At 45.2% G+C, this 27,987-nt stretch overlaps 1 protein-coding gene across 13 annotated transcripts; it reads left to right on the top strand.

Moving 5' to 3' along the window:
* The first annotated feature begins 5 nt into the window (after positions 1-5).
* Positions 6-27,987, top strand: LOC100725581 (interleukin-1 receptor-like 1). 13 transcript variants are annotated; one of them, XM_063229778.1, is made up of 13 exons: positions 6-78; positions 10,286-10,360; positions 12,716-12,790; positions 13,035-13,085; positions 14,650-14,823; positions 15,339-15,552; positions 15,977-16,151; positions 16,245-16,407; positions 17,741-17,812; positions 19,069-19,210; positions 19,523-19,662; positions 24,429-24,596; positions 26,693-27,987. In XM_063229778.1, exons 5-13 carry the CDS (start codon positions 14,727-14,729, stop codon positions 27,049-27,051), a joined length of 1,530 nt encoding a protein of 509 aa, XP_063085848.1. In that variant the 5' UTR covers positions 6-78; positions 10,286-10,360; positions 12,716-12,790; positions 13,035-13,085; positions 14,650-14,726; the 3' UTR covers positions 27,052-27,987. The 13 variants fall into 13 exon arrangements, 12 of the variants coding, with proteins under 12 accessions (XP_063085848.1, XP_063085846.1, XP_063085842.1 ...); XM_063229776.1 differs by lacking the exon at positions 13,035-13,085 and having other exon boundaries at positions 12,719-12,790; XM_063229772.1 differs by lacking the exon at positions 13,035-13,085 and having other exon boundaries at positions 12,719-12,790; positions 14,616-14,823.

Raw genomic sequence — 27,987 nt, 5'->3', positions numbered from 1 at the left:
AGATAAATTGACTTGTAGGGTTGATGAACACTGGGTGGGAAGGCGAGGAAGAAAGGTCTCAAGGATGCCTGGCTGATGGTGAGTGCCTTGCGGTTTTGTTTGGTTTGTTTGAAAAATGTGTCTTTTAAAGGGGTCAGAATGGACTATTTCTATTCAAATTTCTATTCAAAGAGTTATTGCTCTCACCTCTGCTCCAGAGAAAAATAACATTTTTAATGGGAAAACCAAGATGATGCCCTTTCAAATCTGGTGTGAGTAGAACTGAACTTCGGGCTCCTGTGTGGGGAAAGATCAGACTGAGGGCAAAAGCTGTGGGGAGCCTGCAGCCTACATTTAGAATCCTTATATTCCAGACTGATTTTTCTTGGATCCACCAAAACCCAGAGGTGGAGTTTACCCAGAGGATGGGACAGGAAGGACTCCTGACTGGAGGGGCGGATGGCCAGAAGGGCTGAGGGAAAGGTTTGTAGGTGGAAAAGTATGCTCAGACCGTGGTCCTGAGAAGCACAGGAAGTGTGAGACAGGGGCCGTCAGGATGGTGTGTGGCCTGCTGGAGCTGGGGCAGGAGAGGGTGGTTGCTCGCTGCCTTCACCTTTGTCATCGCGCCGGCTTGGACCTGGGTTGACAGTCCCATCCTGTGCTCCTCAAAAGCTGCTCAGCACCATGAAAGCCAAAGTTTTCCACTTATCCAAAAAAAGAACCATCAAAATCAGTTGAAAGATGACCTGTTGACATGTGGTGTCTGTAAATATTGATAGAATTTTCGGTGCAGAAGGGAACCATCTGATATAATTTTCGGCGTGGCTAAAAAGATAAGAAGTATGAAATAAAAATGGCCTTTATTTTAAGAATGTGGAGAGAGATTCCATGACCCTCTGGGGTCTGGCATTCTCTCCGTCAGACCTTGGTGTGGGGGCATACATGTAGCTTAGGTTTGGGGTGGTGCCTAAGGGGCATTACTGATGCACTGGTAGCCCATTGGTATTCATTTGGCGCCACAGGTAAATTGCCAAGGGGTGGGAGAGGTGACCTCAAGATAGAGCTCCTTGGTTCCACCTCCCAGCCTCCCTCCACCTACAGTGTCCCATCTGGGGCAAAATCCTTTCAAATACTACATCTGTGTCATGTCTGAGTAGCAATCTGAGTAGATCTGCCTTTCAGTCTCTCCCCTTTTCCCTTGTACTGTGTCAAGATCCCTATCCCACCAAGAAAGAAAAACATCTCTTCTCCTTACTTCCTAATACCACACCAAAGCTTCAGAAGTCCACAGCAAGGAGAAGATGGTAGGCCCAGCTGTTTATCTACAGTGTCTATCAGAAACATGATTTCCCACACAGCCATCTATCACTCATTATCCCCTGCCAGGGAATGGAGAAAACACACCTATGTGATAAACCAGCCCCACAGTGTGTGCCCGGGCGTCCCTATTCCTTGTCTGTCTGTTCCAGGTTAGGGACAGTGGAAGCCAGCTTGGCTGTGGCCACAAAAGCCTGCCTTCCAGATCTAAGCCAAACATTGATGTTCCCCTGGCCCCAGCCCCTTCTTCTCCCTTTTCTGATAAAGGAGTAAAGACAAACTCGATACAGGTAGATCTGTGTGTATTCAGTCCCTGCTTCTTGGTAGTTTGTCTTATTTCTCAACTCTGGGGCTTCTTACCTGTCAAACCTGCATATTGGAGCTGACACCATGCTTGGTGGTGGCTTCTAAAGATTCCAGGGATGTGAAGAGCTAGCGCTGTACTGAGACAACAGCACCATAAAAGCCTGAGGAACGCAGACCCAATTGCTTTTAGTTTTCCCTTTCCTGCCCTGGGAGCCTTTATCTCTGCCCAGCAGCCAGGCTCCGCCCTGCTGGTGTGAATGTTTCAGGGTCCCGGCAGAAGCTGGGATGCTCACTGCCCCCGAATAGGTTGTTGGAGGAGGCTGGTCCACAAGTCTCCCACCCAGATGCCTCTGTCTTCGGCGGTGTGCTGCCATGTCTCAAAGGAACATAGTGCTTTTGGCTTTCAGAGACTCACTTTTCCTGCAAGAAAATCCTTCATCTGTCCTTTAAGCAGTTTGTCTTACAACCACATGGGTGTGTATTGCTCTGTCTCCTTCCAATATTTCAGTTTTCTTGGAATGCAAAAGCAGATAAATGCAAAAGTGTGGGGGGAGGGCTCCAGAGTTTTGGGCAACTTTGAGCCAAACTGACCTCAAGGGAGGACAGACAGGGACACAGGGCAGGCCTCGCTGAGCACAGCTGAGGCTAAACCTGAGGATGTATGGGGGGTGCCTGGTATAATTGTGGTACAGCCTTGTGCTCAGGGAAGGACAGAACCTGCTTGATTGGAGGAAACCTGAAAAGGATAGGGCTGAGGACTGTGCTGAGATCAGAGGAGAATGGAAAAATGGGGCCAGGAAGGGGTAGGCAAACTCTACCACCTCTTGGACCTTAGTCCTTGTCACATTTGTCACAAGAACAGCAGCTGCAGTGATCACCACCACACCCTGAGCCAAGTATGTTCCATACAACCCATCCTGTCACTCTTAGGGTAATTCTGGGGACTCAGAAAGACACCCAGTGTCCAGGGGGCTCATGTTCTGTGTACCTGATTAACACTAGGGGTGGGGATTGCCTGGGCTTCCCACAACAACATGAACCAGGAGCCTCTGGGCAGGAGGCTGAGTTCCCAGGACTGGCTGTGGGCTGAGCGAGACTGAGCTGCACATGGAGGGATGGTGACTCTATCTGGAGACACAGGGGAGAGCTGATGCCCACTAAACATCACGGACGGGTGGATAGCTGGTAGCTCAGTTCCAGGGCAGTGTCTACTTGTGGGTATCCATAGCTGTGGACCCACTCTCGGGGCTGTGCCTCTGGGTGTCTCCCTCGACACAGTGGGTGCCTCCCCTGACACAGTGGGTCCCCAGCTCCAGGCTTCTTCCTGCTGAATCCCCAGTCACACCCCCGCATGGGGCTTAGATCATCTCCCAGGGAAGAGGAACGCTGTGCCGGGAGCTTGAATAAGGCCGTGCTGTCTCTCTAGTTACTTCTGGTCCTGTGAGTTTGTCTTGTTTCATGGGTTTGATTTCTGAACACTGCCATGAAGTTTCTGCCTCTACCCCACTGAACTTCAGAAATGAATGCTCATGTCCTTGGTGACCTGGGACTTCCTGCTGTGTCTGATAGACATGTGAGATAGAGCAGGTCAGGAAGGATGGTTCCTTATCTGAAAGCTGGCCCTCCTTCCTCAATCTCCAGATCTCGGTAAACAGCAATGCAGTTGCTCAGGTCAAAAAACTTCAAGCTCCCACTGGTTCACTCCGATGCTCTGTCCATCAAGAAAGTTGATTAGCCATATCCTCAAGATGTATCCAACATCTAGTTGTGTCTGACTACCCCAATTCAATGCCCTTTGCACCCCCTCAGTGATCCTAGCAGGCTCCCAACTGCTCCCACCTCTCTTCTCAAGGCCTTGGAGGGAATTTTCAGTTCCCAGCATGTTCTAAGACCCACACCAAGCAGAGGTTCCACAGTGATCCATGTGCAGCCAAGCTCATAGCTGTGTAACTCATCACAGCTGAACCGTGTGAGCAGCCTCTGTGTCCACCACCAGATATGCAGGTGAAGAAAATGTGTTTACACACAGCGGAGCACTGCTCTACCATAAAGAAGGGTATACTTGGGTCCTTTGTAGCAAAATGGGTGCACCTAGAGAACATAATGCTTAGTGAAAGAAATCCTTCAGCTAAGGGCCGATCAATATTGCATGGTTTCTCTTCAATGAGAAGCATAAAATATAAATAAAATAAAGGCCAAAGTACTAGATAGCAGGAAACAGAGAGAAAAATCTTTTGGAAATGGGAAGAGGCCCAAAGACCGAGGGAGGGGTAGAGATGTACAGAGATTGGAATGTGAGATGTGTGTGTACCAACTCCACGATGAGTATGACCATTGTGTACTTTGAACACGCACTCAGAAAAAAATTTGAAAAAGAAATAGAGCCCACATCAGTCCTCTGTGGTCTCCATGCCCATCTCTGCAGGGTAGGAGTGGAGCACTGGCCCCTCTGGGCCTGGCCTCCAGGCTCCTCTGATTCACTCTTCCATCCTTGCCAGGACAAGCTCTGCGCATGACCCCAAACATCCAGGCAGCACGGCATCAGGGCTCTGCCCCACCTGCCACTCCTGCCTGGTGGCTCCTGCAGGTCACACGGCCTGAGAGTATCGTCCCCCGACTATTCTACGGGATGGTCCCGGTACACTCTTCTACTTAAATGCTTCATCATCTAATATATTTTATGCTTATTGGAAGTTTGGGGATCAATAGTAGGATGCCAGCACTGCACTAGATTCCTCAACTGTTTTGAATTCTGAGACAAGATCTCACTAGCGTGGGCTGGAACTCACAATCCTCCTTCCTCAGCCTCCTCGGGGGAGGAAACCAAACATAGAAGAGGACCTACAGTATCACATAGTGCACTGACGTGTACTCCAGCAACAGTTCCACAAGCCTTTATAAGTGTGTAGCCTGCAAAGAGATCATCTTAATTCAGATACCCCAGAGTGCTGGGAACAGAGGCGTATCCCACCTCGACCAGTTTATAAGTAATGTCTTCTTGTTTACATAGCTTATTAGGTTTTCCTGTCAGGGTGCAAATCCACAAGGGCTGGAATCCTGTGTGCCTCCTTTCTGTTTGGATTTTGCTATAGCCTCAGTATTTCCAGCAGAGGTGGCCTGGGAGAGGCACCCTTGGAGTCTGAGGTTCAGCATTTTGCTCTTAAAAGGCCAGCTCGGGGAGAGTTGGTGGGGTTTCTAGACTGGACAATAGAACTTGGGGCTCTTGCTTACCCATGCACCAGTGGCCCTGAGCAGGCTGCTTCCTGCGGAGTACTTTCTCACCACTCAGAGACGAGGACTTCGACCTGAGCCCCAGTAATGGCTGCTGCCCTCTTTCTCATCTCCCACTGCTTGTAGCTTTTGTTTGAGCTCCGAGGCTGTAGACATGTGAACCATTTACGTTTGTTTGCACCTGCTGGTAGAGACTGAAGGGAGATGTGGCACAGCACACCCCAAGAGTTGTGCCAGGTATCAGCTCTGGGGCCGGTGGCCTGTCCTGAGCCAGGAGCCCTTCCTTCTGGTTAGCATGGTCCCTTGCTGGATCTGCTCCCGAGTCCTCCACAGTGACTTTCCCAGAGGAAGCACCATGGAGGTGCTTGGTCAATACCAAGTCAGGTTCTCTTGCTCCTGTCATGTCCCAAGAAAGGACACATCCACCCTTTGGAACTGGCAAAGGATTATAGAAGGTATGAGCAAGCCCATTTCCCAGAAGTGTCAGCAGCACATGGCAAACGAATATTTCTGGTTTTCAACAGGTAGCGCTTCTAAAAGAGACCTGAGTCACTCTCAGCATTGTCCTGTGGTTGACCGTGGTCATATTGAAAGTAGACTGAGATCAAACAACTGTGGTCTGCTTGGCCTGGTCCCTGACAGATATTGCTGTAGCTTCTGTAGAGAAACAGAATCAAAGCCAGATTGTCTGTGCATCCATCCATCTGTCTGTCTGCCTAGGTAGTAGCTGGCTGTCATCTATATGAAGGAATTGGTTTGTGATTTTGGAAACTGGCAAGCCTGGAATTCACAAGCCACCTGGCATCTAGAGATTGAATTAGGAGTTGACATTTCAGGCTTGACACTGACCCTGCAGGTCAGCAGGTTGGAAGCGGAGCTGGGATTTCTATGTTGCAGTTTTGAGGCAGAATTTGTTCTTTTTCCAGAAATCTGTCTGCTCTCCAGCTTGACCTGATTGGAGAGACCCACCCCTGTCACAGTGCAGTGTCTTTCTGGTTGCCCCATGCTATGTGACATCCTCTTTAAATACTGTAAATGTCTTTACTCTCACCAAGGAAACCAGGCATCAACCTGGCTGCTGGCTCTTAAGTTTAAGTGGAAAAAATGGAAATAAATTTAGAGACAAAACTATCTGAAAGTTGCGAAGATAACTTGGGCTTGTAATTATTTTCCACAAGGAATCCACAGTTTCCTTTATGGATCATTTACTATGAGAAGCTTGTTGACAAATATCGGGCAAGCCTCCAGTGGTGATTACTTAGGCTGTGACAGATTGCAACATGAATCTGGCCTTCGGTATCGTGGCCTTCCTGCTGCATTTTGGGACTTTCTAATTTTTATTTTGTTGCTTTTTGTTGAGAAACAGCTACCATGAATTAAAAGCAATGGTTTCAAATGCTCATTTGAGTGAGATTTCACTGTTGTTCCCGACCAGATTTCTCCATCTCAGACATCGCAGAATATATTTCTCCTTCCCAGAAAGCTCCCACCTCTTTCCACACAATTTTTTTGGATCCTTTCTGGCTTTTAGCATGTCAGATTATTCTTTGCCTATGGCTGGACTTCATGTAAGTGCAACGTAGAATATTGTATGTCCTCTTCCGTGTTTGGTTTCCTTGGCTTGGCATAATGTGAGGGAAGAAGGGCTTTATTTTTCACTTGGAAGGAACTCACAGGTACCGAATATGCTGCTCCGGGGATGCACCGGGCCAGGAAGGAGATTCTTCAGGCTGACTTGCTTTCTGCTGCTGAGTAGTTCTCATTCTGCTTTTCATGCTCATTTTCCTGTTAATAAACATGCTGGATTTGTCTCCATTTTTGCACACAATTGTGAATATAGCATATATTCACAATTGCTATATTGTGAATATAGCAATCATACACATTATTTTATGATTTTGTGGACATGGGACTTAATACTCTTGAGCAAATACTAGTGGTAGAATTACTAGGTCTTGTGGCAGATGTTCTTTAATTTTATTTTATTATCTTATTCATATATATTCTATGCATGCTATCATATGCACATTTTAAGAGTGAAACTCGCTAAGCTTTTCAAATGTGTCGTCTACGAAATGATCATCATAGTTCAGGCATCATGTGTATTTCTCCTCCTACTTCCCCTACAGAATAATTCCCGCCCCCCATCTTCTATCCCAGGTCATCACTGGTTATGCAGGTGCTCCATTAAATCTGGCCTCCTTCATTTAGTCTCATGTTCCTTATGTTGATTTGTGTCACAAGAATGAGTAGTTTCCTCTTTTTCTTGAAAGAAACTTTGTCACCCATTTACACATCTGTGGACAGCTGACATTTCCAGTCTTCAAGGAGTATAAATCCAGCTTCTATGTCCATTTGCGTATAGATCTTTTTATGTGCCTAACACCTGGGCCAAATGGTAAATGTTCAGTCAGAAACTGCAAGTTTTGCAGTTCTGCTCCTGTCAGCGATGCGGGAGAGTCCTGGACCGAACACAGCTCGCCCTCCCTTGGGGTTGCCAGTCTCTTCAAAGTGGAATCATTATTTATATTGATATAAATAATATACATATTGATATATATTGTTGATAGAAATAACATATATATTTATATTTATAATAGCTTCAGGTTTATTTTCTATGTATTTATTGCCGATGATATCTATTTCCTTTGTGAAATCTCACTTTCAATGTTTTAAAAGTGACTTTTCAAAACTGACTACTTTGCCTTTTCTGGTCAGTTCTAAGACTAATTTATGAGCAGCAGATGCAAATCTTTCATCAGACCCCTGAATTGTGTCTGTTCCTCTCACACTGTGGCCCACTTAATCTGTTGAAATTTCAGTGGTGTCTTTTGAGGAACAGAAACTCTCTTCAATTTAATGAAGTCTAAGTTCATCATTTTTCATTCCATGACTAGTGATTTTTGTTTCTTGCTTAAAAATATGTTTTGACAGGTTATGAAGATTTTCCATTGTGTAATATGAACCTTTTTGATTCTATATTTATGCATAATGTGAAAGATATTTTTCCAAATGGCCAGTTTTTCCATCATCCTGTGTTCTAAAAAACATAACTTCCGTATAAGCTCGCATTGGTGGTTTTACCAAACATCGATGCACCGTGTGTATTTAGTCTCTTTTGGAGTGTCCACTCTGATGCCTTAATCAATGTGTCTACCTTTATACCAAAATCACACTATTGCCATTATTATAACTTTATATTTTGTCTCAATGTCAAGTTGTGAAGATTCTCCAAATTTGTCCTTATATTTCTTAACAAGGTTTTGGGTCTTCTAAGTGTTTTAATTTTCCATGCAAATTTTAGAATTCTCCTAGAAACTACAGAAGGTGATTCTGATGCTAGGAAAATCAAGGTTCACTGCTGTTTAGACAGACAGTTTGCACCCAAAGTAAAATCAAAGATGACTAATGTGGGTTACAGTCACAAATTGTGTGAAATTAATATGTATGTTTTATACTATGTTCTAGACTTACGGTAGCCTCAAAAGTTTTTGGTTATGATTTAATTATTTCACATATGTAAATACTTATATTGCTGGTCAACAAACATATTTTAAAATGCTCAACATCTCTGAACAGTAAGAATTGCAAATTAAAACAAACCTAAGATTACATCTTACTCCGGAATAAATAGCAATTATTAGGAAGTTAAGTAATAACAAATGCTGGCAAGGCTGTGGTGCAAGAGGAACCCTCCTCCACTGCTGTTGGGAATGTAAACCAGTACAACCATTATGGAAGTCAGTGTGGAGAGTTCTCAACATTGAAATTAGAAATTCCACATGACCCAGAAATGCCCCTGCAAGGTATCTTCCCCAAAGAATTTTATGCATCATACTCCAGTGATAGGTGCACACGCATGTTAATAGCACCAGAATTCATAGTGATTAAATCTTGGAAGCAGACTGTATAGCATTAACAGATGATTGGAGAAAGAAAAGGTGTTGTCTACATGTAGTGGTACCTTGCTTCACAAATTTAATTCCTTCCATAATCCAGTCACAGAATTCATCCCATGACTCTAGGTGCAACTGAATTTCAAAGGTGTAGAATGAATTCTACAATGAGAATCATGGAAAGAATTAAGTTTGTCAGCCGAGGTACCATTGTATCCTGGAACACTGCTTGGCTATAAAACTGACACATTTGAGAGATTTGTAGGAAAATGGAGGTACCTGGGAAACATACCGTTGACTGAAATAGATCAGGCACGCAGGCTTAAACACCGTGCAGTACCTCTCATAAAGTGAGACAAAGTACAACAGAGAATAATAAAGGACAGAAAAACAGGGCTGGGGGTGAATCTGTTGCAATAGGGAAGTAGTTCAAGGGAAAAGGGTAAGGGGTGAAGAGGAGGGGGAGGGGAGGGGAGTATACTAAAGACCAGTCATGCACAGGAACCCAATAACCCCAAAGATTGTAAACATCCTATGCTATGATGTGGGTTAAGATTAATAACAGCAACAAGCCCGAACATCGGAATGGGAAACTGGAGGAAGTGGGAGGGAAAAATGAGGCAAGGGGAACAGATTTAAAACAGTAAATAAATAGAAAGAAACCAGCTGCAGTATGTACATGAACCTACTCCGTGAGATGACTATAAACTGCATGTACTGCAAGCATGTACTAGTTTTTTAAAAAGCTAAGAAAAAATCCAAGAAAAAAAACAGGTGGTGAGAATGTCAGTGCTGAGGAAGTCCGAGATCTATAGTACCAGTGAGGAAAATGTAAGCCATCCTGTTTAAATAGACATACTATTTGCTCAAACAATGGATAAACACAGTGAAATTCAGGTTTTAAAATATGTATTTGCAGCTTGGAGATCCCTAATTAAACATTTTTTACAGGAAAATCATATCATGTTTCAAGTTATCATGTATTAGCACCTACATGTTCATTTTTTTCCATTCTTGAGAAGTTTTTGTTAAAAATTTTTTAATAATGATAGAAAGGTGCTCTCTCATTGAATACGAAGAAATCTGCTCCCTGCTAGCTCTTGTGAGAATTACTGAGAGTTCCCAACCATCTTTACTATGAAAGTCTAGCATCGCAGTTTCCTGGGTTCTCAGAGGGCATACAGTAAGCTCAGGGATGTTTCAGCATTAACACTTGTACATAGCTGTGACCTGGGCTACTCTGATGAGCAAGCTCACATGGAACTGTCTGATTTGTAAAATATTTGAGGATCATTATCCAATTGCCCACAGCTCTCTGTTACTTGGGCCATAGAAATTGTATTTCATTTTACTTACTTACATTTATCAAGGACAATTTCAAATAAATGATTGTAAGTGGGCACATAAAAGTTTTCAACACTATAAACCAGAAGCAAAGGAAAAGAGATGTCATGATTTATGTTGGGGCTGCCTTCGGGGTGGAGCCAGGATGTGATGTAACAGCAGGAAGAAGGTGTGTCTCCGTCTTTTGCCTGTTTCCTCCTTGCTGTTTGCAGCACCTGTGAACTGGGCCCTCGCTGTGCCATCCTGCTTTGGAGCCAACTGAGTATGGACTGAAATCTCCAAAAACTGTAAGAAATAAACCTTTCCTTCCCCAACTTTGGTGATCAGGTATTTTGTCTCAGCAAAGAGTAAAAAGTAACTAAGACAGAATTTGGTACTGAGGACTGGGGTTGTTTGCTGTGACTATACCTGACCATGTTTTTGGAGAGGCTTTGGAAATGGCTTGTGGGCAGAGTTTGGAAAGGTTCAGACATGTTGCCTGGATGTACAGAGCTGGAGCAGCTTAGGCTCTTCTGTAGTGGAGATTCTGGTCAGAGCTCAGGAGACCAGAATGCTGATAGAAAGCCTCATGGTAAAGACCAGGCTTGGGAGGTTTCTGCTGGGAAGAAGGATTACATTGGTTGTTGGACTCCCCATGATGTGTGTTATGCCTTGGCAGAAAGTTTGTCTGCATTTTGCTCATGCCTAGAGAGTTTGCCTGAGACTGAAACAAAGGGCAATGGATTGATTAGTCTAGAAAAGGAAATTTCAAAGCAATAGAATATTGAGGCTGTGGCATGGTTATTGTTGGGGGCTTTTAGCCAGCTTTATGTTGCAAATCAAGAGCAAAGAGCCCTGCAGGGTAACTTGCAATACTGTGAGTTTGGCCAGAAGGAAAATTCCAGGAATGCTGTGGATTGTAAAGACAGAATTAAGACTCTGATTCCTGAGGAGAAACAGAGAGATAAGAAAGATGGCCAGGGGCATCCCAGGAAGCAGGCAAAAGTCAAAGAATTTGCTCAGATGGAAAACTACAGAAAGCCATGCTCCAGCATGGTGACAGAGACCACATGAGGTTCCAGAATGGCAGCAACATAGAGAAGCTTTACTTCACAAACAGGTTCACAGGGCCCAATGATCCAGGCAATTGACACCTACAGCCAAGAGAGAAAAGCCTGGCTACTGCTTCAGCTGGCAGCAGACTTTGGTGGCATCCACAAGGTGCTGATTTTAGGTGTAAGGAAAATGTACAAATTCTGAACGTAATATGGCTTCCACCTCAATTGCAAAGGGCCTAGAAGGCAACCAGTGTGCCCCTGAGAGAGCAATTTGTAAAGATGTAAAGATGAAGTCAAAGGTCCATGGAGACTCCAGAAGTCTGGAAAAGCTAAGAACATGGATGATCCAAGCAAAGCTGCAAAAAGTGGGCAGAGAGGATTTATTTTTATTTATTTACTTATTTATTTTAGAAATTTTTTTTTATTTAAAGAGTAAGAAACAAAAAATACATGGAGGGAAAAAAGGGTAGAAATAATACAGAATTACAGAAAAATAAACAGTAAGAAATCACCAGTTGATAAGTTACATATTGTCATCTTAGAAATAGTTATTCAGGTTACAAAATTAAAGTATGTAAAGTGACATTCAAATAGTGAAACTGCCAACAGTTCTGCTCAATGATCTAACAAAAACTTAGTAATATGGTTATCAGTCCTACACACTTGTTTTTTATCTTAAAGAGGGTAAGATTAAACATATCAAAACAGAACAAAACAGTTTGAAAAGAAACAATTTAAAGAAATACAGATTTCAAAACAAGTCCACTGGAGATCTTCACTATTTATCTAATTGTCTCTAGTTTCTTCCAAATAGTTGTCCCCATGTTCACGCACATTAAATACATACCGCATATTATAGGACTAATCAAATCATTACAGCATGATGAAGGCCTTTTAGGTCTTCAAGATCATGTCTGCCTCACGTGTGCTACTCCACTTTACTGCTATAATTTGTCTAGCTTACTCCCTCATTCCACTGTCTGCCCCATTCATTGAGGCCTGAGCAGAGAGGATTTAAGAGAAAAGCTACAGGAGCTGAAGTGCCATGGGGGTGGAATCAGCCAAGCCTTTTGGAGCTTGCAACCAGATTGCTTCAAATGCTGAGCATGAAACTCTAGGACTTACTGTTCACCCTCCTGGATGTTGGACTTGCTTTGTTTCCAATGCTTTAAATTCCCCTGCTTGTAACTTTTGGAATGGTAATATTTATCTTGTGCCTTTGCATTTCAGAAATGTTTAACCTTGTTTCATTTGTACAGAGGGTTACAGTTAAGAGTTTGCCACAGATCTTAGAGGAGACTTGGGACTTTGACTTTCCAGTAATGCTGACGCTATTAGGACATGGAAACTCTTGGAGATGGACTAATGTCTTTTGTATAAAGGATGCACATGAGTGCTGGGAGTCAGGGGTGGAAGGTCATGGTTTATGTGGGTGGACCCCAGACCTCATGCATTTGCATTGTGCATTTGTGATTGGTTCATTGTCTATCACTTCGATTGGGGTGTGAATGCTACACTGGACTAGGGGTGGATCCAGGATGTGATGTAATAGCAGGAAGAAGGTGTGTCTGACTCTTTTACTTGTTTCCTCCTCGCTGTTTGCAGCAGCTGTGAACTGGGGCCCCTCCATGCCATCCTGCTTTGGAGCCAACTGAGTACGGACTGAAACCTCCAAAAACTGTAAGAAATAAACCTTTCGTTCCCCAACTTTGGTCATCAGATATTTTGTCTCAGCAATGAGTAAAAAATAAGACAAGAGTCAAGGTGGACTTTAGTAGATCAATTTTGAAAATGTAGAGTGGTCATAAGAAAGCCTAAAACACAGCCAGACACTGGATGCATTCTGATTTGCTTGCAGAAATGCATGGCTGTTTCAATCTCTTGCTTGATTTGTTTATTACGAGCTCGTGCTTTCACATTTCAGGGTTCCACCCACTGTCATGTTCTGTGTCAGATGGTGTTGGAAGAGTTAGAGGTCAGAAGGGTCTAGTTTTTGTTTTTTAAGAAGAGGTGTACAGTACAGTAGACCAACTGACTTTCTCTAACATCTCAGACTCAGTTATAAGAAGGAAAGTTTTCTCACTGTGGTTTATCTTATTTTCAGTTGATACTGAGGGAATAAAACCCACTTTGGCTTTGAGTTTCAGAAAGCCCAGCTTTAATTGGCAAAATCTGGTTATACACTCACTTATCACAAGTAGATGAGCAAGGTCAATTTAGTTATCCAATCTCTCCCTGGGTTACTTTACTCTGTAAACTGTGAATGACCCTAATGATAGGTAACATGCAGAGTTTTACTTTTACTTTATTATACTTTTTGTTATTTTAAAATTTAAAGTATTACACTTTTAATGAAGAATTAACTATCCAATGGATGGTTGAATCATTTTACAACATCTGGACTTGGTCAAGTGCTTCTGCAGAATTTTATGATTAGGGAGCCCACTTTGCAGGCCTTCTCTTGCCCTTCTGAGACAGAAGTTTTCTTTCTCTTGATAAAGTTTTTCGATTCTTAAAAAAAAAGAAAAAAAAAGGATTTTCATGATTATTACATTAACATTCCAACTGATACTTTATTTTTAAAACCATCAGACCAAACCAATATATATGTGAACTAATTTAGTAAATCAATACCCATCTTGAGTAGATATTTGGCAGATGTCTTTGAGTGTTTAAAATAAAAGAGAGGCTGCCTCTGTAGACAGCCTGCAGCCAGGAGAGCCAAGATCTATTCTTAGCCTGGTTGCTGGCACTGCTGAGGCCCTGCAGCCCTTCATTTGGGAGTAAGCAGTATCTCTTACCTGAAGTCTGTGATAAGGAGAGCAATTTGTGACTAAATGTGCTTTCTTACAGATGTTTAGGGTTGCTGGGTTTGCTCCTGTGTATCTAGATTTCTATATTGGCTCCATCTCTCTCCTGATGTTTTAAGAGAAAAAATATAGGAACTGATTCTTTCGCTGAAAGAAAACTGAAAAATGATTTAATTATTGTTCACAGAAATTTAACTATGCTACAAAACCCTTTGGTGATCCTCAGAGACAAGCTGAGGCCGGAACAAATATTTGAGAGTTTGGGATAGTTTTGGATAAGTTTTGTCTGATGCTTTAGTTCTAGTTTTTCTTTTTGCTTGGCTGTTTTGTGATGATTACGGTGTTGGGCAGAGGTCTGTGTTTTATATGTGACTGCATTTTCTAAAGGCTATTGAACTTTATGACTTTAATATTTTAAAATAATAATTCATTTTCTTTCCTCTTGATTGGGGCTCTTTGAATGCATTTTCAAAAGATTGAAAAAACCGAATTATCAAATAACCGGATCACTGGAAGGGTCATATGGTCCAAAAGAACAGTAGGAATAAATACATGTCTGAAATTTGCTGTCGGATATATGTGTACTTATTGAACATGTGTTGATTGATTATTTTCCTTGGAAGAGCTTGAATCTGTAAAAATCATGGCTACATAAATATTTTGCTTGTGACTTTGTGTGACTTATTCCTTCCTAGAGACGCAGATTCTTCTCCCCAACTCTCATTCCAGCTCAGCACCACACATTGTCTACCGCAGCGGAGAGGGTCGCACTCCAGGGTCATTAGTTGCTCTGATCAGCCGCAACAATGAGTGACCTACGCTTGCTCTCGACTGATGCACTGAGCAGAGGGCTTTGGTGCTTGGTGATTCTAACCATGCCCATATATTTCACAGCAGCGAAAGGTAACAAGCATAGTTCTACAGCCACTATTTTAAAAATTGAATTCCAAGAGCACTTGTTTTAAACCACTTGCTTCTGATTGTTGCAGCTGAATTATCATTTGGAAAAACAGTATTTTTGCTCAGCAGTTATTCTTTATCACAGGTCTGAAAAGAAGAAATTTTCCATAATAAACAAGTAACAGTTTCCCAATACTCAAATAAGCTAGAATTTAGCTCAATGCCTGCAGGTGACAGGTGTCCTAGGCATTTATTGACTGACACATACTTTGTTTAGGTAGACAGGGATGCTTGTCCACTGAAGCAGTGTGAGAGGTTTAGCTCCCCGTTAATTTATTCATCTATGGTCCCTGATAAAGCCTTTCATAAAAGATCTTAATCATGTACTTAGCCTTTCTTCAAATGCCACAACATATAATTCATTTTAAAATTGAATTTTAGATGGAAACGTCAAGAGGACCACAATTGTGACCTTCACACGTGATCATTTAAGGGCCATCTGTGTGTTTCATTTGCAGTGTCCTCATCATCACCGAGCCTGGAAAACGAAGCTTTGATTGTGAACTGTCCGGTTGGCAGAAGTTCCCTTCTCCCCAGGGAATGGTATTACCCGAAAACAAACCGAAGCATCCCCACCCAGAGTAGTAACAGAGTCTTCGCCTCAGAGGGGAGGTTGAAGTTTCTCCCTGCCAAAGTGGAAGACTCTGGAGTTTATACTTGTGTCATCAGAAGGTACAATCCGGGAGTCACCTTAATCTTTGTGCCTATCCTCAGTGTGTGTAGGGAGATCTCAGCTGGCTGAACCCCGCCTCCTCCTCTATTCCTTTGTGGAAGGTTGAGTTTGTAAGCCCATCGGAGTGGAAGAGTCTTTTAGGACCTTAATAGCTATGATACTTGATCGGACCATTACAGCAGATATAGCTCTTGAAGAAATGGCTAAGGATTCATGTTTTAGGGCCTGCAGAGGGGCTTGGCTTTATCTCAAGCATAACAAAAAGTATTTACAAATCTAGATTTGAGCGATTATTTTCAGTAAGAAAAGAACCACTGCATATGGTTGGCTTAAGAAGAAAAGCCACACTGAGCAAAAGCTAGAGAGGGGTGAAGCTGTTTCACAGTGCTAAATAAACTCTTTCTAATTAGCTTATCTTAATAGTCCCAGCAGGAATATGACTGGCTATGTGAATGTCACCATCTATAAAAGGCCCACAGATTGCCACGTTCCAGATGATGTGAAGTACGCTACAGTCACTGTATCAGAAAAAAATCCCAGAATATATTGTCCCAACATGTACCCCTACAATTGGACCGCACCTTTTCAGTGGTTTAAGGTACCAGGACATTTGGGAGGGCTGGAGATACCAGTTAAAATAGATACAAAAAAAGAATGACCCAACAGTGAGGGGATTTTTTTGTTGTTGCAGAACTGTAAAGCTCTTCAAGGACCAAGGTACACGGTACACAGGTCGCATTTGTTTATCCATAACTTGGGACCTGATGACGAAGGTGATTACACGTGTAGATTTACACACAATGAGAACGGAGTCCACTATAATGTGACAGCCACCATGTCGCTGGTTGTTAAAGGTGAGCTGGGACCTGCAACACAATCAGACACTGGAACAAAGATGGCACTGAGTGCCCTGCCCCAGGCCCTCCGCCCTGTTAGTCCTGATCACAGGGACATTTGCTGATTGCCCTAGTCAGGTTTTAGAAATTTGAAGGGAGACCGCTGATCCCAAACCACACCTATGTCTTTTTCTGACTTTTTTTTTTTTCCAAGATGAAGCCATCTGAATGCTAATGGCATGCACTGTCTTGAATGGCTTTTTAACTGTCCCTTTGTAACTGTCCCAAGGCTCTTCATATCCCCAAACCATTACACGCTCAAGCCTTCATGCCAAAGGGCACTGTGTCTGCATAAAACCCACCCACACTGTCAGTCTGTGCCATCCCTAAGTGACTTACGGTCCATACCACACCTAAGCACCGTGTTACATGGTGGTTATGCTGCTTTGTGTGAGGAGTACTGACAAGAAAGCAGTCAGCACTTGAGCTGGGCGGGAGCAAGCTTCTTTCCCAACACCTTCGACCCTTAGTTGGCTGAGTCTGCAAATGTGCACCATGAAGTTGTGGAGGATGCAGATGAGGGTGATAAAAACAAGGCGCCATGATTTTCAGCCCTGGGGTGCAGTGCTTTTGGCCTGCCCAGTGACATGAAGTGGGCTGCTTAATTCTGAAAACCATTTTTTTCAAATATATTTAAAATTTTTAAAGACCTTGTTTAGGGGAAAGAGTTAACAGACGTAGATGAATGAATGCATCAGATATACAGGGCATGGACTGTTGATGCCAGTGAAGAAGCCAGGCCACACAATAATGTTTCAGGCCCGCATTTGTTGTCATGACCCTAAAGAGAAGAGAAAGCATCATAGTATATCACAAGTAGTATGATAAATATTATACATTTTAAAAATTAAGTTTATTGGTAAGTGTTAGGTATCCATAATGATCATGATCATCCTAGGGAATTTGTACCTTACAGGATATATCTTGATTCTTTTCTCCCCCATTTGCCCACCCTCTTTTCAACTTCTCAGTTACAAAAGCTTTATTTTCATTTTTGCTCCTCTTCTCTCATTTTTTTGTTATTCCTTTCTTCTCTCTCCCTCCCTCATCCCCTTGTGCACTGGAGCATTTTCTTCCTATTTCACAAGATCTATATGTACATTTTGGCCTTTATTTACAACTGAGGCATTCTGTTTGTTTCCTGCATATATGAGCTTACTTGCACTGACCAGAAAAAATTGAGAGCATCGCTATAAAATAAGATGCAAAACCGTGAAAGGACAAACTTCATGCTTCATACTAGCCAGTGCTCCCTTAATACTTACATTCACCTCCTGTTTTTAATTTTTAGATAGGCCAGGGACATCTATGTTTCCAGTGATCACAGCGCCTTCGCAGAACGAAACAAAGGAAGTGGAGATGGGTAAGAGAATTGCGAAAGAATGCTGTGAACACTGGATGTGAGGGGTCCCCGAGTGAGCCCATGGAGGACAGTGACATGCCCCAGCCACGTGTGACTGTTTGAACCACGTCCCAGCAGCATTCGGGACTGACAGCTGCATCGCATTTTACAGTTCACGTTGCTTTGTGTTTGCATTGTGTTTTGTTCTGACCTCTACCCTGGAGACACGCACCATTCACACTGTGATTTTGAGAAAAGTCAGGCTCAGAGGTGTCCAAGGAGACATCCAACGTTAGGGGAAACATGCAAAGAGACTTCCTGGCTCTTCTATCCTGCCTTTCTAGGCATTCATTAGGAATGGATAGGATCCAGAGGTGTCAGCAGCAGAAGCAGCATCATGAGCCCTGGTCCTCCTTGCCCCCCAGGCTTGGCTGCAGCCATCAAGGCCCACACTCTGTTGCAACCAAGAGCAGGGCTTTTCCTGATTCTTCAAACCTTGTCCTAGCTCTCCTCCTTCCCATCCCCCAGACTGTTACCTGTCACGTGCTGCTCCCTACACCGCTCTCCTTCCCTTCCCCAGAGCAGGCTCAGGGCACCCTTCTTCCCTCAAGACCTGCACAATATTTCCACGCAAAATGTGACCATCATGCTCTGTATTCTCTCCCTCGGCCTCCCAAGCCTCTGTGTTCGTCTCTCTGGCGTCATTCTGCAACCCAAGTGCTGCGATCATTTCTTCCTCCCCTCCCAGAAGAGTTCCTCATATCACTCACGATGGGGCTGGGGCTCAGGGAGGGTTGTCCAAATGCAGGGCCATGGCTGACAAAAGCCCTGACACTTTCAGTTCTAAAGGAGGAGGTCTCAGGTTCCAGGAGTGGGGTTGCACCATGGAGAGCACTGTTTCTGGACATGGGGGTCCTGGATGAGGGGCTGGGCTGAGCAAAAGCAAGAGAGCTCATGGAGAGGGGAGGAGAATGCAGTTGAGCACAAAAGTGTGGAGGGGATCAGGTGAAACTAACTCAGTTTCTGGCCATGGAAAAGTCCCCGCCTTTCGGTTTCCTGGAGGTGAGTGAGTGGTGAGTGGTGGGAGCCAAGCTGCACACTGAGCTGGGGTGAAGGCAGAGAGAGACACCGGGAGAGGGCAGGAAGGAAGGAGCTAGAGCCCTGAGAGCTGATGGGAAGACCTGCGGGCAGTCAGGCCATCATAGACTCCTTGACTGAAATGAAACACTGCTGGTAGAATTTACTCTGATTGGTGGATTTGTTTGCTTCTCACCCAGGGGAGGCAGTGAACATCACCTGTGTGGCCTGCTTTGGGACACGGCCGCAGTTCTTCATGTTCCTCCTGTGGCAGGTGAACGGGACTAATGTCAACGACATGGGGGTAGCAAGATTTCAAGAGGAGCAAGGGGAAATTCAAAGGTATTTTTGTGTGAAGGCAAAGCACTCTCCTTCCCTTCCTGACAATGGGCACCTACAAAGGAAGCATTCAGTGTAACAAGATGCCAGGCATGGTTGTGCACATCTGTGGTCCCAGCACTGGGAGGCTGAGGCAGGAGGACTGCAGATTTCAGTTCTTCCTGAATGACTTAATGAGACTCTGTCTCAAAATTTAAAAAATGACAAGTAAAAGGGGCTCTGTGACAAGCAGTGCATGGTGTGATCCCCAGACTCTCTCTCTCTCTCTCTCTGACACACACACACACCCCTGACAAGCTGCCTTCTCAATTCCAGCAATAATATGCCCTGTCTCAGGGCCGTGTTGAAAATAACTGAAGTGAAGGAAGAAGATTTGTCCCTGGAATACAGCTGTCTGGCTTTGAATTTGGATGGGTTGAGACAGCGCGCTGTGAGGCTGATAAAGAAAAAGCCAAGTAAGGAGTGTTAGTGAGACGCTGGTCGCCCAAGTTTGCAGTATCCACTGTAAGCCAAGATGCTTCTCAGAGGACAGAGACCCTGCAAATGACCTGTCACACACAGTGCGATCCTCCTTTTAGAGGTGCTATTTGTGTTCTGGCCTTTTGGAAGATCTACTTTCTTCTCCTCCTCCTCCTCTTCCTCCTTGTCTTCCTCTCCCTCCTCTTCCTCCACCTCCTCCTCCTCTTTCTCCTTCTCTTCCTCCTCCTCACCTTCCTCTTCCTCCTCCTCCTGCTTCTTGAACTCCTCTCACACTCCAGCTGCTTCCTTGGCCACCCCTCCCCATCCTGGCCATAGGGAACCAAGGGAAGACAAGTTGTCTACAGAGAGCTCAAACCAGGAAGAGAGCTCTTTGGGAGTCCTTGTGCTTCTCCTTGTCCTGGACCCCAACAGTGCCACTGGACATCAGTTCTGCATGGCTCCTTGTGGGGACCCCTGATCTCTCGTCCTGATGTCCCAGCCCAGTTCCTGATGACACTGGCCTCTTGTCTGTGTGTTCGCTTGTTCTTTGGGTTTCCAAGCAAACTCTTTCTGTCTGTCAGATGAAGGGTTTGGCCCCATACAAAGCGGAGGGAGAAGGATAGGGTGTTTTCACACTCCAAGAGGGGCAGTGCAGCTATGCAGAAATCACTCAGGATTTGTCAAGTAGCCAAGAAAGGAGATGAGCTCTGAGCTCATACCCACATGTGAGTGTCGGACAGACAGACAGGGGCTCAAAGGATTGGAGTTGTCATGGGAGGTCTCTGCCTGAGCTGGGCTTTGCCTTTTTTTCTTGTTTTAATGTGGATCCTGACCCCTGATTTGTAAGGTCATAGAAAACACACAGATGAATTCAGCAGGACACTGGGCTTGGGCTGACGATAGCTGTGTTACCAGGGTGACTGTGGACCATGCCAGGGGTCATGGCGTGGGGGTGGGACCTCAGGCAGAGGGAAGCCCTGTATCCACTGTACCCTCCACACACAGCTCCTTCCTGCCTCCCTTTGCACCATGCTTACATGATCATTTATGAGCCATCTCTTGTCGCCTGGGCACCACAATTGTGCTTTCCCTGTGTGTGATTTTTATACTTTCTAGGTTATTTGTATTTCAACTGCTTTTCTTCACGTTAACACAGGTGCACTATTTCGACAACTGTAAATTAAACAAAAACTATCTGTGCTGCTATTGAATTGTCATAGTGGACTCTTTTATATCTGAAATGACAGGGTTTCTTGACTCTATATAAGAAAAACAAAGAGTTTATCTTTAAATGATTAAATAAACAAAGCTCATAATAATAGTAGGACACACACATACACATTATTTTCTATGTCCTGGACCTTAATTATTTTACATCTAAATTTCTCAGCACTCCAAGAATGAAGGATGACGACGGTCTCTAATTTTGGAGATAAGAGAAGGAAGGCGAAGAGAGCTGAGTCCCTTGCTGTGGACCACAGCTGAAGTCCAGATTCCTGCATACCAGCCCATTCATTTACCAACACAAGAACCAGTTAGCGATTCAATACCATGCACAAGAAAAGCCTAGAGGTGTATGAGATCATTAACACGTAGGCAAATATTGAACTTCAGGATTTTTTCAACATATTGAACCACTTTCTTTCTCTCACCGAGGCATCAGACCCTCCCCAGGAAGGCACAGCCCTTGCATATATCCAGGCAGGAGTTTATTTACACAGCCCATTGCAGTGATTAGAAAGCTTGCCATTGAAACAGTAGGCTCCCCGCAATTTTCAGTTCCTTCTGCCAACTTGGGACCACTTCACCTTGCTCATCCCTGATTTCATAGTGCTGGGTGCTCAGACAGCTGATGGACCCCTGGGAACGGTAGAAGAATGCATGAACACTGGACAGTGATTTTGTTGTCACATCTGAGACCCAACACATGGAAATTAGAACTAAAATGAACAAGAACCAAACACCAAACCTCACTTGTGGTTCTGCTCATGTTTATCTTTGAGCAGGATCTTTTCTAAGATGAGAAGGGCAACCATTCTAAGAGCAAAGTGAGCTTAAAACAGCCGGGGGTACTATGAATGACCACAGTTCCTACCACCTGACTTCTGTGCATCAGTTTGAGATGTGAACTGTGCTGCATGCACCTTTGCTGAGGCCAGGAGTGTGTGGGGCCCTTCAGTGATGGCCCCATGAGGTCCGGCATCAGGGAGGAAGGGCTTGGTGCAGGGCTGGAACCAGAGACCGACATCCCACCCAATGCACTGCATAGACTCACCAGCTGTGGTTTCTGCCTTGGGTCTGACACCCACCTCAGCTGTAGGGTGTCCCCCAGACCTGCAGAACCATGCAAGACCTAAGGACCATGCTCCTTAGTCTTCCAGCAAACACTCTGCGTTATCACAGGACTCCAAGTTCTCCTCATCTTGTATCCCCAAATGTTGCACCACATTCTATGCTGAACCCCTGCAATCTGTCTCCACAGAAACCAGCCTTCCACTACTGTCAGCTTCAGCTCGCCTGAAAAACTCTTTCACTGTCAGTGGTCAAACTGATACTCTCTCTTAGCTCCTGTGACCTTCTCAGTAGAGCAAAAGCTTAACAGGGAGTTTAAGTCCAGTTGCATCTAACCCTGACCCATTTCGTAATCCCATCTTTTACCAGTGCCCCCATGGGACACTTGGGTTCCTTAGCAAATGCATTAGCATGTCCACACTTCTGCTCACATCTTCCTTTTTGGCCTGGTCCCTGCTAGGACCTCCTTTCCCAGCCCAACGTGGGGCGAGTTCACCTAAAAGCCTCCATCAGCTGAAACCACAGCTTTGCCTCTTGTTTTAGTTAGGTGGCTCTGCCCCTTGGCTCTTGAGAATGCACTGATGCCTAAACCGGTGCTTTGTATGGAGTGGGGCTCAAGAAGCATCCATTTACCCATTATTAAAGGAGCTCTGAATATTCCAGGTGCAGCTCTTAGGTGTGAATCCCACACGCCCAGGGGAGGCTAGCACCCCTGCCTTTACCCACTTCATCTCATCTGAATAGCACTGATAGTTATTGTTCTCCTTGCCACCGTCTTTTCGTGGAAACATCTACTACATAGCTGCAGGATGTAGTGCTCTGCTTTCCCTGTGGTGATAGTATTGTGGTGATAGCCCGGAAAGTGTTCTGGATTGATCTGACTCTACTCTGGAGAGACATAGCCAGACCTTACAAAACACGGAACGGTAAATGGTCAATTTCAAGGGTTTCCTCAAAAATGCCTATGGATTACTATCTCATTAAACTCCTAATCACCATGCTGTCCACTCGGTCTCCATTTCTGTTCTCTGTGGTTTTCAGTGAGGCTTCTGAGTCTTCTCAGAGACTGTTTTCCAAACAGCTCTGTGGGTCCCGCAGCTCTGAGCGTCACCTCTACAGCTCCACCTTCCTGCCCCATAGCCTGGTGCTGGTACCAACTCCACGATGGATTTTTCTCAAGCCCAGTGACGTTTCTATATTTAGGGAAATGTGTGCTGGTAAAGCTTGATGAAATAAAAGTCACAGAATTGGTCCTGTTTTCCAGATGTGAGGATGTGACACAGGTGTATGAAGCCCCCACTCAGTAAGAGTCCCCACAGGAAGCAGGATGGCTCTGCATGCTGAGGTGGACACTGGGCTTCACTTAGGAGCAAGCACACGCTGGAGCTCAGTGCACGGCCCACGTGACTATTACCTAAGTGTTAGTTATGGGATTCTGAGACCTTCAGCGACCTCCTCCCTTGGCATGGTCAGCCTTTAGTACTTCCTTCTTCCAGGGACATGTAGTGGTCCCCACCTTTCACCCTTGGCTCCCATTCCTATGGTTTCAGTTATCCAAAGCTAACTAAAACCCAAAACACTCCTGGAAAATTCAGGAAACATAAAACGCAAGTTATGAAGTGCACGCCTTTCTGTGTGCCATGAGGACATCTCACAAGGCCCCACTCCGCCCCACCCGTGACAACCCATCATATCCAGGCTGTCCTCGCTGGCTGCCTGTACCTCAGTGTCTTGGTTATCAGATGGGTGGCTGTGAAGTCGCAGTGCTCCTGTTCAAGTAATCCTTACTTTACCTCATTGGGGCCCCCAGGTGCAGGAGGAAATCTTTACCAACGTATTCTTAGCAGAATAAGAAGAGCTGTGGCTGCTGTTTCTTAATACTTTGAGCCGATGGTGACTTTGTGACAGCCGATTGTTATGATTTTCCTACTTTAAATTATTGTCGTTAAACTCTTACTGTGCCTGATCCATGAGTTACGCTTTATTGTAAGTGAACAACATGTTACCTACTACCAAGGAACTGCTACTGTCTGTGGTGTCAGGCATCGGCTACCTGTCTCAGAATGCATCCCCTGAAGGTCATGGGTTCAAATGTCCAGAGAAAGTGAGAGATGACACCGTGCCCTACCAGGCACAGATCCAGAACCCTGTCCATTGCTACAGATGCTCAGTGATAGGTTCACCACGACCAAGCCTGGCCACACAGCTTAATCTACCCTGGACAAGCTCTGGTCTGTTTGCTGTCACTCAGTCTGAGGCAGTGCAAGCAGAGAGGGCTTTGGGACTAAGATTGCCATTGCCCGATCACATTTTGGGGTGGTAGGTTTTCTCCATCCTCTGCCTCCAGAATATTTGAGGGCAATAGGTACATTCACCAACGCCACGTGACTTGGTGAGGAAAGACTGCTAAGCTTCAAGCGGAAGTCTTTAGGACTGGACACTAAAATTGTCCTTTTTGGTTTTGTCCCAGATGGAAAGCTCTATGATGCTTATGTCGTATATCCGAGGGACTACACAGGCGGTTCCGAGGGACCCAGCTCTATGGAGTACTTTGTCCACGAGATGCTGCCCAGTGTTCTTGAAAATAAATGTGGATACAGCTTATGCATTTACGGGAGAGATCTGCTCCCTGGAGAAGGTAAAGCTCCCCACACAGTCAGAGGCAGAAGCCCCCACCCCAGCCCCAGTGAAAGCCTGAGGCTAAATGGATCTTAGTCCTGCAATAGAAAAGGAATTATGTTGACAAATGAGACCTCACATCGGAGCTTTAAAATGGCCCTGTGAGAAGTGCTTCTCCTCTGTCATTGATCCTCTCAGGAATGTGGGCCACTGGACAAGTTTAGAGCAGTGTGAGAGCCAGGCACCCTCAATCTTGCAGAACAGGGCACGGCCCCGTTTTGTTTCCTCTGTCTCCCCAAGGATGTCTGTGACCCGTCACTGTCTTCAGGAGATTTGAAAGAGGACCGAACATGTGAAGAATTGGGTTATAATAGTCACGGGCACTAGCTAAAAAAGTAATGCACTCGGAGTGCCTTCATTCTCCTTGTATGGAGGAAATCTTTACCAACGTATTCTCAGCAGAATAAGAAGAGCTGTGGCTGCTGTTTCTTAATACTTTGAGCCGATGTCAGGTACTTTTGACATTTTGGCCTAATGCCAGCAATTTCAATAGTTATTTTTGTCTTCCCTTCCTATATTTGTGTCAAGGAACTTTTAACTCTCCCTTTGAACCCTTCTTTAATTCTTCAAAGATCGGGAAACATTTGGGATGTGAAAGGGACCCAGAGAGTGTGAACAGATCACTCAACATTGTGTTTAGCATTGCAAGCCGATGTTAAATCCCTGTTGTAGGAAAGACACACGCATAGTTGAGTTTGGTTCCTTCTGGAAGATCTGGTAGTGCTAACCGCCTGGTAAAGGCTCTGGAGACCTGAACATGTACGGTTCAAGAGGACGCAGTCCTGTTCTTCTCAGGGGCTTCCTGGCTTCCCCATGTGCCCAGTGACCACCTGCATGGAGAGGGTAGTAGGTGACAGCCTCTAGTGCCATTCCCACATCACAAGTGTGCTCAGGCACCTTGGGGTCCCCAGTGGTCTAGGAGCCCACAGTGTGCATCACTGCTGGCCACAAGCTCTTCCTCCCTTTACTCTCAGCCCGTGGAGCTAACTTCAAGTTACTCTGCTCCCCAGCCCGCTCGGCTACTTGGACATTCCCTGCCCACAGATCTGTGCCGACCTCCCTGCACAGCACCACACTAGCTTGGGTTGGTCTCATGTCGCTTGCCTCGGTGCTGGTCCTCGGACCCCACCACACCTTCACCCAGGTAGAGCAAAACTCAGAAGCACACTCCCAACCTCCACTGTCCCCTAGGGAAAGGGCCAGGCTGGCCCTGCATCCTGTCTGTTCCCACAGTGCCTGTCTTCTGCACGGCCTCCATCCAGAGTGGGGTCCTGGCCAGCGGTCTCCACCCCACACAGCCTCACCCTCATCTTCTCATCTCAGACTGTGAGCACTTGCAGCCTGCAGCAGTGGCTATGTGAGAAGCTTTCTAGCTGCTTGGTCCTGGCTGGCCTTCTTTAATACACTTCCGCCTGCCTCAGTGAGACGGGGTGACAGGCACGGCTTCGTAGGTCCATCCAGACCTGGCAGAATCACCAGGGTATTGATGCTCTGTTACTCGGCCTGAGAGCTGAGCTCCCTCCAGCTTTCTCTAGTCTGGGTCAAACCAGCTCCTATAATAGAGATTGTTGGGGCTGAAGTGGACCCAGGACCTCCCTGGAACCTATGATCTGTTCAAGAAAGGGGTGGCCATGCTTCCTGAGTTTGGAATCTCTGATCTGAGAGTTCAGATGTGGACCTTCTTTGCAGCACAAAAGCAGACATCCACACTAAGATGCAGTAATCTAAGGACATTCCTGGGAGCCCACATTCAAAGCCACCAGGAAGTTTCAGGGTAGCTGGTCCACATCCCCATCTAGCTGGAAGACTGTCTCAGGACTGATCTACCTAGGAGCAGAGAGGTCCTGGGGCTGACATTTGTGTGTGGGAAATGGGTGAGAAGAGAGAAACACGCTCTCTACCCAGGTTCACTTCCACTCCCTGAACAAGAGGTGATGGGTATTGCACACCCGTTTATAACAAGAGGATTTTTTAAATGTTGAGAACACTTATGACCCAAGCATTAGGTGTAACAAGCAGGGATATAAAATCTCAGTCTCTTTCTCCTGTGAGCAGATGTGGCCACTGCGGTGGAGTCCAGCATCCGAAAGAGCAGGCGGCACCTATTTGTCCTGACGCCGCACACATCACACAGCAAGGAGTTCGCCTACAAGCAGGAGGTGGCCCTGCACTGTGCCCTCATCCAGGGCGACTCCAAGGTGATTCTGATTGAGATGGAGGCAGAGGCTGAACCCAGAGGACTGCAGGCTGCAGGGCTTCAAGACGCCCTCAGCCACCTCATGCGGGCACAGGGCACCATCAAGTGGAGGGAAGACCTCGTGGCCAACAAGCAGTCCCTGAACTCCAAGTTCTGGAAGCATGTGAGGTACCAAATGCCAACGCCAAGCAGACCCCCGCAAAGAGGCTCCCGGTGAGGCCTCCCGGTGCAGGAACAGCAGTGATGCTCCTTCGGTTGCAGGTGGAGCCCAGGATCCAGCACACACTAGCTCCACGCCATTACCATTGAACTAGGTCCCCATTTTCGTGCTGTACCACTTCTAAGTGCTCAGTGGTGAGGGCTACATTGTTTCAAAACAGGATCTCAATTTAAAAAATGAGTCTTTTTTAAATTAAAAATTAAAAATCATTTATATAGATAGAATTACACAATATTATGTGGCACAGCTTAAATATAGAGCCCCTACCCAAGGCTCATACCTGGAGGGTGCTAATATCATTGAGGAGTTTGTAGCCTGATGGGTGTTAGGAGCCGGGGCCTAATCGGAAGCGCCAGGTCAGCAGGGCAGGCCTTTGAAGGGCGTATCTTGGCCTGGCTCGGGGATGGAGAACCGTTTAGAGCCTTCGGTAGTAAGAAGCAGCCTGCAGTGGCACACGTTCTGTAGGCTCACCCCCACTGGCCTAGCTCCCTTCCTGATGCTGACTCTTCCTTTCCCTTTGCTGTCCTCTGCCACGAGGTGACGTTTCCTCCCACCCTGCCCTTCCACTGTGAGCATTCTGCTTCACCACAGGCGTCATGCAAACGGAGCCCACTGACAATTGGCTGCAACTTGTGAAACCCCGAGCCGAAATAAGCCTTTCCTCTTTTAAATTTTGTAGGTCACATATTTTGTACCAGCAACAGAGAGTGAATTTTATGTTTTCTACCTAAAATCATAATAAAAATTATTGGCATGTCATTGAATTTTTTAAATTTTAAAAATATTCACAATGTTCCATTTTATGGCTGTGCTACATTGGATGGAACTGAAAAAGCCTTAAGTATAAATAATTATGTCATTATAAATAATTCTACCCTACTGTTATATCGTACACCTCTCAATGAAAATGTTGATTAAAAAGTTTGAGACTAT

Source organism: Cavia porcellus, unplaced genomic scaffold, assembly GCF_034190915.1.
Source record: "Cavia porcellus strain 051 isolate PalLab524CR breed Dunkin Hartley unplaced genomic scaffold, mCavPor4.1 scaffold_18, whole genome shotgun sequence".
In the NCBI taxonomy this organism is placed as follows: domain Eukaryota; kingdom Metazoa; phylum Chordata; class Mammalia; order Rodentia; family Caviidae; genus Cavia; species Cavia porcellus.
This window is presented reverse-complemented; position numbering and strand designations above follow the sequence as displayed.